At 37.8% G+C, this 20,438-nt stretch overlaps 1 protein-coding gene across 1 annotated transcript in view; it reads right to left on the bottom strand.

The window, feature by feature from the left end:
- The window catches only part of SLC25A21 (solute carrier family 25 member 21), a gene marked incomplete at both ends in the record, with an annotated part of 261,849 nt that overhangs the window by 102,341 nt on the left and 139,070 nt on the right, over positions 1 to 20,438 (bottom strand). Inside the window, one exon of the mRNA XM_082001041.1 lies at positions 13,391 to 13,439. Within this exon, the coding sequence (XP_081857167.1) occupies positions 13,391 to 13,439 (49 nt within the window). The remainder of the gene's footprint in view (positions 1 to 13,390; positions 13,440 to 20,438) is intronic.

Below are 20,438 nucleotides of genomic sequence, written 5' to 3'. Positions count from 1 at the left end.
ACACTGATGCATCTGCTCGTAAAAACATACAAAAAGCATAGTTCATAAAGATATTATCTCTCTTTTTATTTATTTATAGATTTACTTGGCACTTACTGGCCTAATACAGTTATTTTAGGGACATACTTAAATACAGTATTAATGGCCAACTTCTCTGAGAGAATTATTGGCATTGCTACAGTTACATTGTGCTTCCAACATATACAGCTTTATTCTCTTGTATTCACAGCTTCTAAAAACTAGCTCAAATACAAGTAACAAAAAAAAAAGAGGTAGAAAATTTCTTTTCTGTTAATTGTAAATGAGGATGTTAAATAGTGATTTTCCATACTTAACCTATCTCCCACTCATTTTACTATTATGACCAAATACTAATAAAAGTAAACATAGGTTTTTCACTTTTTTTTTTTTCTTTTTTTCCCTTTTTTAAACAAAGTGGTTCCTTGCTTGTTTTATTTTAGGCATGTTCCATCCATGGTAAGAAATCAGGCATGACAGTGGTCTAATGCAAAATTTTTGTCCATGGAGAAATCAGGCATGACCATGGTCTACCCCTGAATGTGATCTTAATGTTTTATACCACTGACAAATCATTAACATCTGTTAATAACTCACCCAGCTGCTTTGTTAGGTTGTTTTAAAAAATCTTATATACACCATAGATGTCTTCAACTCATAGCCTATGTAACCTTTCCCAGCTGCTTAATCCTTATTTAAAATATTACTTTAAAATGCATACATTTTAAAAACTATCCCATTTCTTTGTCTCCAGACTACTTTTGTAACTGTGCTAACATCTGTTCATTTCCACTCCCCAATTCCCATCTTAAATACTTATTTTCAGCATGTATTTTTATTGTAAATAGAATCCCATGTACTTCTCACCTCCTAGCCCTTCACTTTCTGCTTTCCGCTCTTGCTCTCATTCCACTCTATCCCTCATGGTTTTACTGGACTCATTATTTTTTAAATACAGGATTGATGCAGAGAAAAGATTATTTAAAGAGCTTCTTTAATTCTCTCACGTTGATTTAGGCTTGGGTAAAAGAAAATGGGGGCACGCCATGCATCTACTGTGCCTAAAGGGAATAAACAAAGGCATCTACTGTGCCTAAAGGGAATAAACAAAGGAAAAGGGGAACAATGTACAGTAAGAGGGTGTAGGCAGTTGTTAGGGATGAAACGGCATAATGGAAATACTGGAACATTAGAAAATGCTTCCTGTCTGTGAGAAGCAGTAGGCTATGCAGGTGCCTCCCAAGGGAATTAGAGGGAGCTCGTCACCTGGCAGACTTTAAAATAGGCTGGACAAAAAGCTGTGGTTTGGTCCCAGGCAGCTAAGAGAGGCAGGAATTGAAGAGAGGAGAGAGGAGAGGCTGCTGAACTCAGCACTGGGATGGGGACTTCTGAGTGCTGGTACAGCAGTGACAGGAGGCAGGACATGATGAACACAGGCTATAACACCTCATTTGGGAACTGGCTGGGATTTTAAGTGCTGATTCTACTGCAGTGGTCTAAACTGCCTCCAGTACAGCCCTGGATAAAACACTAACAGTTCTGGTACCATTCCTCATTGCTGTGAACTAGCAGATGAATGGGCAAATAGATCTCCCATCTCCAAAACAAATAAATCAGAATCATAAATGTGCAGGATAGTCCACATTATATTGAGTGCTATGACTTTTAACGTTATTTCTTTCTCACTATTAGAGTACAAGGAGTACTGAGGCAATTTACATAACTCAAAAAAAGGTACATTACCATCATTTATAGCAGGTTTTTTTTTTTTTGGACAGCAATGCAATGGCATATCCTGAGGCTGTGGGAATCTAAACAAATAAAATAATTAAACACATCTATTGTGTTTAACACAAACCATAACACATACTGTAATACTACAGGGTATTTTATGTACAAATATGGTTATATTTTTCCAGGTCTGTCAGCTGACCCACATATCCAAAATGTTTCAAATTGAATTTCATTTTTGTCATGAGGTTTTGGTCAAGGTTTTTGACACATGTAAACGTCCTGATTGTCTGTAGAAATCTTGAGATACTACAAAGAGAATCCAAGTGTTTCTACACTGTCTCTGATTTCTTTGGTAGGCTCTAACAAGAGAAGCTGCCAACAGTACAATGAGCATACTTTAGAGAGCATTTAGTCCTAGGTTCTCTCCCTTTTCTTCCTTTCCCCATCAGACAGTGCAATGAAAAAGAATTATTCTGTCATATCTGTAACCCATGCCATCGCTCTTCCCCATAATTACAGTTATGTAGCTCTTTTGCCACATTTGCCCATTCTGTCTAGAAGAGGGTTATTTGTAGCCTCATATTATAAAAGGAAGTATTTTCATAAAATATAGATAAAAACAAAAGGAAAGAAAAAATTTCAGAGCTTTCTTGGATTTAAACTGTGAGTGCACAGTCTGCAGCCCATGAAATCATAAAATGCAGTCCACACTACCCTCTTGCAACTGCATCATGAGGACACAGCTAATCAACCGCAGGTTTTTCCAGTGCTAGAGAACTTGAACATGAAGAAACTTCACTTTCCTTACCAAGGAAGATGCTGTACCAGTACAACCAAATATGTTTGTGTACATTTATTTTTAAAACATGTAAATATATAGATGCAGATTATAGAAGGGAAACCTCAGGGTCTCATCATGTTACAATTTCTGCCCACTTAGTTGGCAGGAAATGTTTGCATGAACTTTGTAAGTACTGGAAATCCAAACACAGAAAGAATATTGTGCTGTGGCACTAGAATGAAAGCAAAATGTAAATTAGCTCATTGTTCAGATTGGAGGAAAAGCAAAACAACAAGCATAAAATTGTTAAGAGAACAAGTGCATGTTTACATTTTGCAAATGTCCATAGTCAAAAGGATTGTCACTAGTAGGACAGATAATATTCAATATGCCTTCTAGCATGATTTCCATTTATTCCTCAGATCAACTGCACAAGGAATCATCTGTAAGGGTTCTATTAGACAGAGCTGTGCTTGGGGAATGCAAAAGGACATATGGAAAGACAAACCAAAACAAAAAATCTCAAAATTGTGTACTACATTTTGAAGAGGACTAAGGCCACTCCAAGTCAGCTTTGATCTAAGTTCCTTCCAGAAACCCAAAACACATCTCCTGCATTATGATTACGGAGCAGATCATCTTGAGGGCACTCATGGGGCATGTGCAGGACAACAAAGGCATCAGGCTCAGCCAGCATGGGTTCATGAAAGTCAGGCCCTGTTTGACCAACCTGATCTCCTTCTATGACCAGGTGACCTGCCCAGTGGATGAGGGAAAGGCTGTGGATGTTGTCTACCTGGACTTTAGTAAAGCCTTTGACAGTGTCTCCCACAGCATTCTCCTGGAGAAACGGGAAGCTCCTGGCTTAGACAGGTGTACTCTTTGCTGGGTAAAGAACTGGCTGGATGGCCGAGCCCAGAGAGTTGTGGTGAACAGATTTAAACTCAGTTGTCGACTGGTCACAAGCGGTGTTCCCCAGGGCTCAGTTCTGGGGCCGGTCTTGTTTAATATCTTTATCGATGAATTGGATGAGGGGATTGAGTGCTCCCTCAGTAAGTCTGCAGACAACACCAAGCTGGGTGGAAATGTTGATCTGCTGGAGGGTAGGAGGGCTCTGCAGAGGTATCTGGACATGCTGGATCGATGGGCAGGGGTCAACTGTATGAGGTTTAATAAGGCCAAGTGCAGGGTCCTGCACTTGGGTCACAACAACCCCATGCAACGCTACAGGCTTGGGGAGGAGTGGCTGGAGAGCTGCCAGGCAGAAAAGGACCTGGGGGTGCTGGTTGACAGCCGGCTGAACATGAGCCAGCAGTGTGCCCAGGTGGCCAAGGTGGCCAAGAGCATCCTGGCCTGTATCAGGAATAGTGTGGCCAGCAGGAGTAGGGAAGTGATCGTGCCCCTGTACTCGGCACTGGTGAGGCCACACCTTGAATCCTGTGTTCAGTTTTGGGCCCCTCACTACAAGGAGGACATTGAGGTGCTGGAGCGTGTCCAAAGAAGGGCAACGAAGCTGGTGAGGGGTCTGGAGCACAAGCTTTATGAGGAGCAGCTGAGGGAACTGGGGTTATTCAGTCTGTAGAAAAGAAGGCTGAGGGGAGACCTTATCACTCTCTACAGCTACCTGAAAGGAGGTTGTAGTGAGGTGGGTGTTGGTCTCTTCTCCCAAGTAACCAGCGATAGGATGAGAGGAAATGGTCTCAAGTTGTGCCAGAGGAGGTCTAGATTGGATATTAGGAAAAGTTTCTTTCCTGAGAGAGTGGTCAAGCATTGGAACAGGCTGCCCAGGGAAGTGTTTGACTCACTGGAGATATTTAAAAGACATGTAGATGTGGCACTTAGGGACATGGTTTAGTGGACATGGTGGTGTTGGGTTGACGATCTTAAAGGTCTTTTCCAACCTTAATGTTTCTGTGAGTCTACTGGACTGAGAAGAAAATATGCAAGAAAACCACCACACATTTCCTCCTGTCAGTCTTGGTTCTTGCTCAGCCATTCTTTCTCTTTTGCTCTCTGTGGGAGACTGTCCACTTGCTTTCTCTCCTGGAAAGCTCATCCACTTACCTACTACTACCTCTCTCCTCAATTCTCCTATGATGGTCTCAACACTTGCTTCCTGCACATAGAACAATTTCTCATTCTTCTAGTGTAAGTGATTGGACAGCTGCACCCCTGTAGTACGTAGAGAGCTAGTTAGGCATCTGGAATTTTCATTTATTTAATTTTATTCTCCTAGCAACCTCAGAAACAAGGAAAGGACTCTTTAAAAGGGCAATAGAGATTACTGTTCTATCTTGACCATGCTGAAGGTGGACACATCTGTGTTAGACACATAGGTGTTAGAAATTCCAGGTTGTTCCAGCTCACGAGTGACTCAAGAAACTGAGGGTAGTTTTGGTATGGCCAGTGAAACGGCACAGATAATATGTAATCCAAAGCATGGTATCATCATGCCATACTATCAAATGAAAATTATTATTTTATGGTACTTCAGTTGTTTAAAAAAGCACCTACTATTTAATGAAAATCAGAGTAAGTGGCAGAATGCCTAACTGAAATTAAGGAAAAGCTTAAGAAAAGAGATCTCTGGCAGTCTGATTTGATGATGCACAAATTCAGTTTCTATCACAGAAGGGATTGGATTATTCTAAAATCAAGAAACAATGTATGTTCTAGTTTTTACAAAAAACGACATTGATTTAAAATAGGGATATTATTAAGCAGTTTTGCCGTTTGGTAACAAATAACAGAATATCACATGAGGAGATGGTGAAGCTGCATTTATACAGTTCCTTTTATCCTAAAGCATCTTGACACTCTTTATAAAACATACATCTGGTGTGCCTATGAATACAAAAAAAATCACATAGGAACAGAAATCACTTTGACCAGCACTGCAAATCAGAGCATCTGTTTAACAGTGCACATCAATATTGTTCTTTAATTCAGGGAAGGATTTAAATTGGAATGGTATATCTAGCAGGAATTATTAGCCTGTGTGCCCTTATTAATTCCTAACAGATTGTACATAGAAGGAAAACAAAGGACAAATTACAGATCCCTGGATCACATCCACATCCAAATTATTGTAAACTTGAGATAAGTTCTTATTATAGAAAACTTGGACCTGTAAGGAAATACTCAAAGTATTTCAATGCTGAAATTCAAATGCCAAAACCAGAGTATAAGCTACAATACGCGCACAAACCCTATGAAAAATTGTGCCAAAATCCACTGATAAATCAAGTAAAAGTAAACCCAGAGAAAATCCTTAACATTTGGTTGAAATCAGGACATTAAGTTGAGTTGGTCAGGAATTATTTTTACTAAGTTTTTTTCCTCCAAATGAAAAAAAAAAACCATTTCTCAGGAAACTGTTTCAATACATTTTTATAGAGTTCTTTTAGATGACAATGGATGTTGTTCTCTACATTTTCAAACCAAACCTTCTGTTTTCCGAGTTCAAAATTACGTAAAGTAGTTGAAAAGAAAAAAAAAAAGGAATTGAAAACTTTCAAAATTAAAAACTAATTAAATGAAGAGTTTCATTGGCCAAAACTCATTGTTTTCCTAACAGTCTTCTGAGAGTTCATCTGTTCATTCCAGAACAGAATTCTTTGATACCCTGATAATTTTCCCAGGACAGGAAGACTATTTTCTGCTTAAAACTGTTATGAATCTAACGAGCAGTTTGTTCAAGTAACAATTTTGCATCAAGTAACATGAACTTAATGTGGCCTGATGCGAACCAAGTGAGCTATGGTCATTTGGAAATGGTAACATTGAATAAGGACAATGAACTCTTCCTTAAACCAACATTTTTCAGAAACAGGCTCCACTACTGCTCACTCAAACAAAAAAGACTAGAAATCAAAGAGGAATTAATGATATAAAGGAAGTAGCTCTTGCAAAACAACAGATGGAATGAGATCGGAAACACATGTAGTAAGCTGAACTTTTTTAATAAAACCAAAATGACAGAATTGGAACAAAGGAACAAAATGGATAAACATGCACATAATCAGCAGAACGGTTGCTAACTAGAAATGGGTCTGTAATACAGTCTGGACTTAGATCCCAAATTATTTTCTAAATTTGGGGCTTTAGATCCATGATGTTGGTCTAGATTTTTGCAGAAAGAGTGGCAAACCATAAAATCTCTATCATGACTAGATGAAAACTTTCTCCAAAGTTTCTAAGGTGGGTTACTGGCCTCATTTTTTTAATGCTAATATTCTGCATCACATGTAAGATGGAAAGTGAGTTCACATGAAGATTCTGATCTAATGCTAAACTGTGTAAAAAGGTGTTAAACTAGAAGCAACATGGACTGTGTTTTCACCAGATTATGCCAAGGGTGAGAAACGGCTTTAAGAAAAAAAACAGGGAGGTCAAATAGGTTTATCAGGAAAACAAGCTACACTTACTAACTTATCCTCCTGATAAATTGAAGTAAGTGCTTTTGAAAGAATGCCTCCTGGGCCTCTCTTAGGCATTACTTTCCCAATGGCGCACCCATTCCAATGTAAGGCTGTGTTATGAAGACACAATTATACCTGAAAATAGAAGAGATTCTTTAAATAAAGAGAAAAAAAAATTAAAATCCTCTGGGACTGTCATTATTTGAATTAACCAGAGAAGTACTAAAACACTGCCTGTTGAATACACGTTTAATTTGGTAGGATACAAGTTACCCTGATGATTTTCCTGATAAAATAATAAACTAGAATTTCTCCAAGTCCTTTAGATGGTAGTTGTCACATGATAACATGTACCACTCTTTAAATACATTGACTGGAAGTAAAAAAGCTTTAATCCTTGAGTGGCATGACCTAATCTATCTCCACTGAAGTCAACACAGATCTGGAGCACAATTCTGTATTAGCCTGACATGAGAGAAACTCTCTTTCATTCCAATATTTGTCTCAAAATGTATAGTGATGTCAATTTACTGCCAAAATAAGAGGTAAGTAAATGATGTCGTCTATCTGAGCTTCTGTAAGGCCTTTAACACGGTCCCCCACAACATCCTCCTCTCTAAACTGAAGAGATACAGATTTGATGGGTGGACTGTTTGGTGAATGAGGAATTGGTTGGATGGTCAGAGGGTAGTGGTCAGCAGCTCAAAGTCCAGATGGAGATCGGTGATGAGTGGTGTCCCTCAGGGGTTTGTACTGGGACCAGTACTCTTTAATATCTTCATCAATGACATAGATAGTTGTAGATAGAGTGCACCTTCAGCAAGTTTGCAGACGACATCAAGCTGAGTGGTGCAGTTGACACACCTGAGGGATGGGATGCCATCCAGAGGGACCTGGACAAGCTTGATGAATGGGCCTGTGTGAACTTCATGAGGTTCAACAAGGCCAAGTGCAAGGTCCTGCACCTGGGTCGGGGCAATGCTCAGTATCAATACAGGCTGGGAAACGAAGGGATTGAGAGCAGCCCTGCCGAGAAGGACTTGGGGGTACTGGTGGGTGAAAAGCTGGACATAAGCCAGCAATGTGCACTCACAGCCCAGAAGGCCAGCCATATCCTGGGCTGCATCAAAAGAAGGAGGGCCAGCAGGATGAGAGAGGGGATTCTGCCTGTCTACTCCGCTCTGGTGAGACCCCACCGGCAGTACTCTGTCCAGCTCTGGAGCCCTCAGCACAGGAAAAACATGGACCTGTTGGAGCGGGTCCAGAGGAGGACCACAAAAATGATCAGAGGGGCCAAACATCTCTCCTCTGAAGACAGGCTGAGAGAGTTGGGGTTGTTCAGCCTGGAGAAGAGAAGGCTCTGGGGAGACCTTATTGCAGCCTTCCAGTCCTTAAAGGGGGCTTACAAGAAAGCTGGGGGCAGACTTTTTCGCAGGGTCTGTAACGATAGGACAAGGGGTAACGGTTTTAAACTAAAAGAGGGCAGATTTCAACTAGGTATAAGGACGAAATTTTTCCCAATGAGGGTGGTGAAACACTGGCACAGGTTGTCCAGAGAGGTGGTAGATGCCCCATCCCTGGAAACATTCAAGGTCAGGTGTGATGAGTCTCTGATCAACCTTGTCTAGTTGAAGATGTCCCTTCTCACTGCATAGGGGTTGGACTAGATGACATTTAAGGCTGCCTTTCAACCCAAACTATTCTGATTCTATGATTCATCTAATCCACATAACATTTCTCCTGTTCACAGGACTTTCAGACATAAATCTTTTCAGATGTGTTATCTATTTGAAAGTTTTTAGTGGTGTCTTGTTATTTTTTCTCTATTATTTGGAAGCACTTAATCATACATTTCTTCATATGTGTTTTCTACTAAATTCTGTCATGTGCACAACTGTTGAAAAAAGTTACAAGGTATGGTTTCCATTTCCTAACTACACAATACCAAGTCACATCCAAAATGACTATTTCTACTTCGATATCTGTTTCGCAGTTTGTATGAATACTTGCACAGGCAGCTTTGAAATTTGTCTTCAAGAACAGTGTAGTCACTAAAATTCAGCTGTATAAATATTGGTGACAATCAATGAAAAAGAAAAAGCACATGTAAAGGTGATAAACTTATAAACCTGAGAAAATATTAACCAAAATTTTATTTCTAGTCATAGTTCTAATTTTGCAATATCACTCTTGGTTGCATATAATTTTTAGGTGTTAAAATGTAATAGCAAGGAAAATTCTATGTTAGCACATGTGGTCTGGAAGCTATCAAGATCCTGAAAGTATCAGTTTTATGCCAGCAGCCCAGTAGTAGGGAAATTTAAAAAAACGAACAATTTTTTTTCCTGTAAATTCAAGCTGTTCAAGGCTATAGGACCACATCAGAACATAAACTGGAGCCATCAGACAGACCACAGTAACATCCTCCAGTTATCAGTCTTCCTTGCTTGACTGGTCCCTCAAACAACATTAGCTTTCCCTTGACTTCAGACAACTCCCTGTAATTCTCTCCCTTTCACTCACCAACTACACCTGTGAGCTGCTGCATAAGTATTAATTTTCCAACAATAACATGTTATTAAGTTCTGAATTTTGTACATTTGCTTAAGCCCAAACATATGTTACTAGGACACAAAGTATAAACTCTAGCTGGAAAAGCATTTTACTATTTTTAATTTTAAAGTAATATATATGACAGTGTCTTGTCCTATGTATCATGACCTAGCACACCCTTTTGTCATCTTTTGGTAAGTCTGATGGATAAAAATGACATCACAGCCTGCATTACACTTAAGACCCAAAAAAGGTCCAAAATAAGCAAAACCAATTCTTTACCCAGACTAAGATACTTTTCTCCTCACTTTCCAGCAAAGAAAGTTCATCTAGGTTTCTTAATTAAGAAAGTTAAGAAAGTAGACCACCTAAGTCTTGACTAAGGCTCATACATAGGCACACACATAAACCTGACTGGATTCTGTAAAACTTGTATTTAGGAGGACAAGAACAGAGATTCAGTACTTGATTTAATCTACAGGTGGCTAAATTAATCATAAGAGTAACTGATAAATAAAACAACCAAGTCTCTGTTATACTGAGAAATTAGAAGTTTAGCGCATTTTTTTAACAGTCTTTTATCAGAAACTATACCAATATATCTTGTAATTGAAAAAAGAGCTTTATTTCAAAGAATAAGTGGGATTCATAGAGCTAAAACAATGGATCATAGCTACCTCCATCTAGCTAGCTCGCTCACAGGAATTTCTTGATAAATAGCAAAATAAAATTATCTTCAAATGTACACTTAGCAAAAAGCACTCCATTAAGCACTTGGCTTGTCTATAGTTTATAAACAGGTATATTTTTAATGTATATTATATAGATATTGTTCCTCCCTTGATGTGAGGAGATAAACAAGCCTAGCATTGTTACTGCAGAATAATAGAAAATTACTAAACACAGAAAAGATATTGCAAAATGTTGTCACAAAAGAGCCAAACCATTTTCCAGGGTTTCAAAATAATCCCTGACAGGAACTTTCTTTTCTCCAATTTTTTATTAAAAACATACACACATACACAAAAAAAAAAAAAAAAAAAATCAACAAAGCAAAGATGCTAAGCCACCAGTCCACTAGATGTGAGCCTTTGGCATCTTCCCTAAACCCCTTCAGTATGCTAACTCAGATCAAATAAGACTCCACTAATTTGAAAAGGCCACGGGACTCTTTCCACCAAACAAACACTTTATAGAAAAGAGGCAGGAAACTCAAAACACCATAAAAATTAAGCAACAAATGGTGCTTTTATACATCCTTTCACCTAACCATGAGGAAAAAAAAAAAAAACCAACCATCAAAACTGTAATAGCTGGAAGTGATTAGGAAATGACAGATTATCAATACCATTTTGGAAAAGAGTAAGTGCACTGCAGTACTTAGAGGCACTGCAACAAAGGACTAAAGTAAATGACAATGTATTAGAAAACATTCTAAATCAAAAGTTCAGAATTAAAAACAATGTTTCATTTGAACTTCTTAAGACCAAAGAATTAGTTTGCTATAGTAAATTTGGACTATTACAAAATGAAAGGAAGTGGCATAGTGTTAGGAACATAGAATAGAACGATGGATGAGATCAAAGGATATTCTATTCTTGTTTTGTCATTGGCTTTCAAAATGTAAGTATTTTCAAGTACTAACATCTGCTAAGATCAGCAGAAAAGTTATCTGCAAAATCTGTGTAATATCTCTGAATACATTTGGATCAACAAAACACAGTAAAACCATCACTTAGGTGCTGCACACTTCTTCAATGAGTTGCAGCTAACTCAGTGGAAGAGTTAAGTCCACTTGAAGTTTCTTCAAATAAAGAAATTTGCTTAATGGCTTTTTTACTTGATTCGGCCCCTTGGTTTCACCATGATCTATAATCTGATTTCTCCTGCATACCTACTGTTCTTTCATTTTTTCCTTCTTCCTTCTTTAATTCCACTGTTTATGGACTCAGATTTCACATTTAAACAGTTCCTAATTTTTACTATGTTTTCTTTAAAATAGTGATACAGTTTCACAAACATCCTTGTACACTCTTTAATGCCTTCCATTTCTGGATCTCAGATGTGATTAGCATTTTCACCACTAAAAGTATGACAAAACCAAGAAAATCTGGAATAGAAATGGGGAAATCTGTCTTTGTATTCTGAGAGTCCGCTGTATGCATGGTTTCTATCAGAAAGCTGAAAGTACATCTGTTGATTGCCAGTTTATCAGAACAGATGTGCAATTAATGCTTTTTATGACATGTGACATGTCCTAAATCATGAATGATTCTAAGAATATGTATTAAATTCTTTCAACCAAGACTGGAGGCACGAGGATGTGTAGGATGACAACCTCAAAGGCACAAAAGACGCGAGAAGTAAATCACTGATGCTGCATTTATACCACAGAAGAACATGACTCCTGGTTTAGTACAAAGAGGAAAACAGGAAAAGGTAAAAACCAAAAGCTTGAGAGCTATAGGTGAGTTACAGCACAACCTGCCAAAATGAAGTCACTAAAGCACATCCCATGAGGACCACATAACAGCAGAGCAAACCAGATTTTTTTCTTTTAGATTTGGTCTTGTATTTGTTTTGCTTGCGCCCTGTTGTTTCCAAGTCTTTAATTTCAACCTTTTTATGGAAATCTTGTTTTAATAGCAAGGTCTCAGTGGTACTTGGAGAGGCAAAGAGGACCCTTGAAACTACCAGGTGTATTTTCTCTATATGAATCAACATACTCCATATTATAAGGGCATACAGAAGAATTGCCTGAGCAATCTCCAAGCCCCGCGGAGTACCTATGGCACCTCAGCAGCAAGTAATGTGGATGGAGCCTGCATTGCTGTCCTCTGGTGTTGGGCAATCACCACGGACAGATGACCTCCTTCTGCAAAACGCAAGCTGCAGAAAAGTGTATCTCAAGGTCTGAAGCAACCCCCAGAACGTGATCGAAACAGAAGCCAAAAATACATCTGTAACGAGCTCACACGTTGGCTAACTGGAACTAGAATCTCAAGTCATAATTGACGACTTCAAGCGTATTCCAGAGAGCACAGCTGTCCTCCTCATTTCTTTGGGGCTGATTAACCTTCCCAGTGAAGCTTTTCTGCCTGCATGACTGAGGCCTAGATAGAGCTCCAGGAGCAGTGTGTGGTAATTATTGGTGTTGCATGTAACACATGGCATGAAAATATTTTTCCTCCTTATTGTATGCTTATGCATTCTGGTTTGCTTTTCATGTATGGTAATGCAGTCTTATGAATTGATATGAAAACTAAAAAGCATAGAAAAGCAAAAAGATATGCAAGAAACTAGAAACACAACTATTCTTTTTCCATCTTAATAATCAACATTAAAAAACCCGCATTTGACCCAATTTTCCACGTCACTTAATCATTTATAATCACATAAGCACAAATATTCAGAAAAGAAAATAGGGACAGGTAAAAAACAAAAAAAGATGAAAGCATAAAATTACTTAGCTTGCAGAGAGAATATGGAACACCTTATTTTATTATTTTTATCAGGTCTCAAAAATCTGTAAAAATTAGTTTGGAGGCAATATGGTATTTCCCAATTACATATAAAAGTATTACTGCAGATGATACACATAATAAGCAAATTTAACTATAGACCTCATGTTAGAGGATTTTGTTACATCATTAAAAATACATGTCAGAAAACAGATTTAACACCTTTAGATGACCTCTAATCAGAAATGTGTCATGCTATTCAAATTCCATCTGTCAAATGCTGTAGATACAGGTAAGTAAATATAAATGTCATTAAAGGCACAAGTTATCTTACTTGGGGAAGTTTTAGCATTTTATTTTTTGACAGCTCCTAATTTGGATATCTTCCAGTGTCAACAAAACCTGTTCAAGCAGAATCTTACCTTGTTTTCACTACATCGAGGGGGTGCATCAGGCAAATTTCTACAAGACCTATAAAATAATAATAAAAAAAGGCCTAATAAACATTTGTACAAATAGAGGTTTAATTTTCATTGACGCCAAAAGTTTTTGAAATTTGAAAAGTAAAGTAAGACTGCAAATGTATCATTGATGATACGGTACCTGTATACCTTGTATATTAAATATATGCTTCTGTAGTATATTGGAACCATCAGGGATTTTAGACCGTAAATGGTGTTAGTTGTTCATTACAGTAGGGAAAGTGAGGACTTAAGCTATGTACTCAGTTTAATCATAGTTTTTGCTCAGTTTTCTGACTTAACAGCAGGAACATTTGACCCGTATCACAAATAAATACATTAAGTCTGCTGAAAGTAGTGAAGGAAGGGAGTTCAGGTTCGCACTGGCTTCTTTGTCATATAAGACTAATCCCTAATGACACTGCTATCATGCAAGACAGTGCTGGGGGCTCAAACAAATTTGATGTTAAAATGACAGCTGATTCCTAGATGGCTATCTGAGCTGCAGCCTTACTAGTTCTTTATCCTGTCTTGCTCTGTCCTGGCTTTTCCCCTTCCTGCTCCACCGCTCATCATGAGCACTTAAAGTTACATGCCGGGGACTTTCCGTGTTCAAGGATGAAGGGTGTGAATAGCAAGGGGGGAATGCTGAGAAAGTAGAGATCTGGAAGACTCTGAATGCACCTGCCACCACTGGCTTCAAAGTTGGTTCCGTTACTATTTTCCACCCATCCGACACCTCATGAAAAGTCCAGAAATTTACCACCCATACTTTGCCGATATTCCCTGGTACACATCGCCTTCGGGACAACTTTCTGAGCTCCTCTATATTTGCTTAAATTTTCTAGGCTTGTCTATTCCTCTGTCCATTTCATATATCACCCTCATTCCAAAGAGCAAACACACAATAAAAAGATGTATTTATCAGGATCACAGTAAAAGTGTATTTTTGAGATCTGTCAATGTGCAGAGATAATAAAAACAACTACACAAATCTTAAAGGATTTTGAAATACTGAGAAAATATGTTATCTATATGTCCAAGATACTAGATTATCATGCTTTTGAACTTTCTATGCCCTGGTTTATTAAGACTCTTAAGCATTCATGGTCTCTTTTTATCCAGAGTAATAAATTTAACGCTACAACACGCAAAACCAGTTTGTGAAGACTATACTTACTATAATGCTTGAATGTATTTATTTAATCTATCTATTATTATAGCAAAAACAATTACAAACCTTTTGTAATACAGAATGTGTCTTTTTGCAATTCACAGCTAAACTTCCAAAAATCATGATTCAGGAAAGCATTCTTATTCAAGTTAAAATGTCTGCAAATTCTTTTCTTTATGCATACCTGAAATTAAGCACGTGCTTATGTTCCAGTAGGTGCTCTCCTGTTCATATATCACTGTCTTAAGGTCCAGATCCTGTCCTCTTATTTTAATAGCACAGAATATGGCTGAGCTCAGGTGTCACTAAAGCCAACAGTCTCTAATACCTAAGACAATTTATTACATGCTAGGCTACTCAACTACTTTCTCTTTCTAAGCAAGGCAAAGAAATTACTCTAACACACAGTGAAAACCTCATTTTGAAATGTTCCACACACAAACTACCGAACTAATGGAATTTGCATTTTGGCCCTATACTTTGGCAGACTTGATGGAGAAAGACTCTTCGTGGGCTTCATTCAGGAACCAGGCTCTTCCTGGGTAGCACACACTGCAGCGTCAGAATCTTGAGTTCTTTTTTCATTACTGAATATAAATCTAAGGCTTAAAGTTACAAATTTCAATTATTTTAGAACTAATAAGTTTAGTGTTTAAAGTAGAACAGAAGTACTTTTTTAAAAAGTTTATATAAAAAAGGATTATATAAGTTTATATAAGAAAGTTCCAAAACATTATCTACTTTCTACTTCAACTTTATCCAAACTGTATGAGTAATACAGGTACTTACCCAAGTAAGCCTTTTACACTGAACCAAAGCATTAGCAGAGGGAAAATTCTCATTATAGTCAAGGGAGAGTTAGCCAATAAAAGCAACAGAGTTTTTAGCTCAGCCTATAATAAATACCTATATTTAAAAATAACCATTTATTTTCTGCTTGATATACTTTACATATCAAATACATATATTATTGATAATTGTTATATATTTCTCTTAAGAAAGCATAATATATTTATACAACACAAAGGACTGCAAAAGTTTTTGTACACAAACACAAGTAATTTTCTGAGTTAGTAACAGAAGGAGGGCATAAACTGTAATGCTAAAATTCTCAACTAAATCACAGAATCATAGAATGATGATTACACAGTTTGGGTTGGAGGGAACCTTTGAAGGTCATCTAGTTCAACCCCCCTGCAAAGAGCAGGAACGTCTTCAACTAGATCAGGTTGCTTAGAGCCCCATCCAGCCTGAGCCCCGTCCAATGTATCTGAACATCAGTTTACATGAAAGTTTGCAAAGTTGTTAAAATGTTATAACTGAATTCTTGACATAAAATACTTGCTGAGAATTCAAATTTAACACAGACAATTTTCCTACCTTTCTATCATTCCACTCTAACATATAAAACTTCCAAAACATAAAACTGGCCAAATAACCTCTTACACCTAGCTTCCTGACTCTGTGTTCGAATGACAGTAACAAGTTAATATTTATGACCGTTTTTTGTCATATTTTCTTTCCACTCCATAAAACATTGTTTTGTTTTCAATTTCTGCATAAAAGGAAGACAAAATAGGTGATATCAACCAAATAATATTAATATTAGTAGTAAGGAGAGTCATTCAAAATCATGCAATTTAATATTTGTTATAGTTGTTCTACAAGGCAAAAGCTGTCATTATTTCTGAACAGATATATTTATTGCTATAATTATTGCCCAGAAATGACTTCTATTTTACTAAAATAAGGCCAAATCACATATCACATCAGGGAACACAGACTATAAGTTTTCTATCCTGATTCTGTCCCAAAACCTATAAACTACTCCAACAGCTGCCAACAGGTGCTTTGCAAGTAGAGCTGCAGTTGAGTGTTTCAGTGCTGGCAGGAGGCAGAGCATATAAGTTTTTTCCTTTCCAACCACCCTCCTTTTCCAACTTCTCCTCCCCACCCCCCTCTGTTTTTGATCTTCTATTCCATCTTTTTTTGGCAGATAGAGCCTACAGTAGGGGGCCAAGCATGGGGCCAGGGGTTGTTCCCCCTATTCTGTTTTTGCAGCATTAATATCCATTTTGGGAGAAAACTGTACAGTGCCAGAATTTGGTTCTGTTTTCTTGGTCCTCACAGGATAATTTTTAATTCAGGCATTTTTCCAGCAACTGAATCAGATGAATTCCAAGGTCCTTGGCAAGAGCTCTGTTTTGATAACTTTGGTATTCTATTGGTTATCTGCCTTTCTCAGTCTTTCCTTTGTCTCATCATTTAATTACACACTAGGTTTTAAACGGTGTATACTTACTTGATTTCACCGGACAAAACTCTTCAAAAGATGCTGGGATTATGACACAGCTCTCTGAAGAGCACCAAAGGCGCGCACACGGTGCAAGACACTAATGGAACAGCTACGAACACAAGCTACATTTTTCCATCTACTATAGTAGTCATGCAAATCATTACAACATCCTACTTGATAGCCTGCCCAGAAAGTGTGGTGGCCCTACTAAATTACAGGCACTCCGAGATGTGCTCAATAAAATATAATATATTGCTCTTTCTTTAGCTCATGTTCATCAGCTTTGTGACAAATTCAATTAGCGCTATGAAAATCTAATTTGCTGAACAGCTATATCAGGGTGCAATATATTTTAACTTGCCACGCTGTGAAGACTACTGTTTACAAACTTTTTTTCATGATAAAGTAGTTAACATATCTACAGATAGATTGACCAATTAGAACATATTCTAATCATCCCACTGGGTATCCTTGCTGATGTCACATGCAAACTAACCCAGAGTGATTTATGATGGCCTAATTATGTTTAAAACAACTCGGATCTAACTAGTTGGACAAGAGCCCAAAGGAAATATAGGAAAGAACAATTACTAGGTCAGTCCAACATTTATTGTCTTCTGGGTGGGAAAACATTCCTTGTGAAAACTGGATACTAACCATAAAACAAGACATAATCAAAATCTGTGTGTTGAAGAAATACCCAGCTGTCATCATTGACATCCTCTGAGCATACACAAGTGGAATATCAACAACCGAGAAGGGAGTCCAGAATTCTATTATGTAAAACATTCTGCTCGTTAACTGAGCCCATGGAGGGAATAAAATGACAGAAAATACTGACCCCCAAATCGACCCTCCTCAGTAGAGAATTTTCCCTTTTCCAGCTAATATTTTTGGTTTTAAATTGTTTCCCATTATGGATTACGTTACATTTCCCTCTACAAGATTCACACTTAAAATTTCAAACTAGTAATCTTCATATACATCCCTTCAATGCAAACATTTTGGTGACTCGTGGGTATTTTGAGCTCCTTTGCTCTTTGTTCCTCTATTTAATCACACACACAAATCTTGTATCAAACAATCACACAACATGGCCTGAGAATACTATGACGCTGTTTAAAATGTGCTTTAATTATCCATCTAGCAAAAAGTGAAAGTTTGAGATTTCAACAGCACAGGATTATAGCTTTCCTCATCTCCCCAAGTGCTTCCATACTTCATCTATTCAGTGAATAGGGAGAAAAAGAATGAAATCTAGCTAACAGTACTCGCTAAAAAGCACACATAAAAATAGAATCATTGTGGCTTTAGTCCTCCTTAGGAGACAAATTCTTGCCTTCAGCTTTTCTTCAACCCTCAAAGCTATGAACTGAAAAGTGTGAAGTGCCTGTAATACACACTGATTTATCTTTCAAAGAAACCTGAGTAGCTCACCCTCTACATGTTTTCTGCATAATACACCCTGAACACAGATTCAAGAGATATAGAGCATGATCCATATGTTAGTTCAGACAACCCCCTACAGCGTAAAAGTCATTATGCACCCTCCTCCTCTTGTGTTGCTCATTTCCCCAGAATAACACAGTCACTGGAGAAACGCAACAGAAAGGAGACTGGTCATAGAAAATGTGGCAATAAACACATCAGGCGCTGTGTATTGTATAGCTGGAACAGTTGGTATTTATTTTGGCTTTTACATAGATATAGCTACAATGTAAGAAATGATCATAAATATTTTATGCGTACTATGCATTTCCTTCTGAGAATATATGTCTGACAAAGAATCTTGTGTTGATCTTTGTATCCTAATAAAAACAATGACCAGTTCCTCTTAAATCTGCTTGTCTGTTGGCTAAAACACTTTATTTGACAAGACGAAGCACTGTACCTCTTCCTGATTGCAATGGCATTTTTTTAAAGAATAATCAATGCCTCAAAAAAAGTATCCCTGCATTCAGTTCTACTCAGGCTAATTTCTATTATCCTACTGTCCTACTCCAGCTTCACAGGCACATAAAGCTTTTACCTGTTCTGTAAGGGTACATCTTCCTCAGAAAAGTCCACAAAAATCTACATTCACAGTGATATGTGTGGCAGCCAAGGCTCACTCCTTTCCTAGGGAAGCAGTCACATGTCGTGCCCGTCCCAACTGTAGTATGTGTCAAGTAGGCTCCAAGGAAAACTTATACAGCAGTATGCATGGACTATGCTGGAAAAGATCTACTTAGCCTTTACTTAAGAAAGTGACACTTATTTTAACTCTTGCCCAGGATTCTTTTTAGCAATGTGGTATGGGATTAACTAATGGTACCCTGGAGCTCCTTACAAGCATTAATTAACCTTTTAGGTAATGAGCCAAATCAATGCTTTCCTTAGAAAATGTGGAGAAATGGAAAGTTACTCCAAAAAATACTCTGTAATGGCAATGCTGCATTCATGAGTCATTCTTCCTTAGAGACCTTGTCTACACTGAGAAAATATACTAGAAAAGATGTTAATTAAACAAGATGTTGAAAATTATTTTCCCCTTGGTGTAGACAAGGATGTCTGTGTTTAAAAATGTGTTAGCTGATCACAGTTAATCCCAGGAGGAGCTCTTGGTTTACCATCATTACCTAACACATTTTAGAAGAAAGCTTTTACATATCTGCAGGAGGAGCTGGGTCATGGTCAACATCTCGTTAGGTAACAGTGTTCCTTAATAGATGCAAACTGTCAGTGTAGCATTGCTGAGGAATAGCAGGGTTGGGAACAGTGATTATCTGGCTTTCAAAAAAACCCTAGAACTTCATCAGCAGATGGAAATTTCTGATGTTCGGCCTGTAGCATTTGTGCTGAAAGTGGTCGGTGTTCTTGGAGCTCTCTCCATGAAAGCAATTCAGCTTGCGTTGAATTCATAATGGCTTCTTGACTGTATAGCAAACTAACATTTTAACCTTCAAGGTTTCAAGTAAAGGTTACTCAAGTGCTGGAGAATCATATCCTAGATGTGAAGACGGAAGACAGGAGCTGGAAATGAGTGTTTTGGGCAGCACGTCACATAGACTGGCTGTTACTCAGCTGTAAATTACCTTCAGCTTCTCAAGTCCCAATCCACAGACCAAGAAATGTGCTCATGCTCAATGCTCACATCAGACAGTTCAAACTGCTCATCTGTGGTGCTGACAAGGTTTACCTAGTATCTGCATGATTCCACTGCTCCCTGCCCAGCTAAAGAAAGCATTATTATTACCAGATGGTAAACTATTCAGTTCAATTGCAAATATAAGAGAAAAGTAATTATATTCTATTATTTTTTGCTGAGCTTGAAAATTGGGTTACAGCAGTTAAGTGAATAAAGACACAAAATGGCCTGTATCTTTTTAAATAGTCACACCATTAATACAAGATACTTAGAGCTAAGCTGTGTTTAGACGTGGGGACACGTGCATAAACCTTAGTACGCATTTATAGCCTTTAAAAGGGCAAATTTCGCCTTGTGATAATGCGTGCATATACAAGTACTGAGAGGTTATTGTAGTAATAAACCCACATTT

Source organism: Phaethon aethereus (assembly GCF_964289735.1).
Source record: "Phaethon aethereus genome assembly, chromosome: 5".
NCBI lineage: Eukaryota > Metazoa > Chordata > Aves > Phaethontiformes > Phaethontidae > Phaethon > Phaethon aethereus.
The sequence above is the reverse complement of the archived record's forward strand: the minus strand, read 5'-3'. Positions and strand labels throughout refer to the sequence as shown.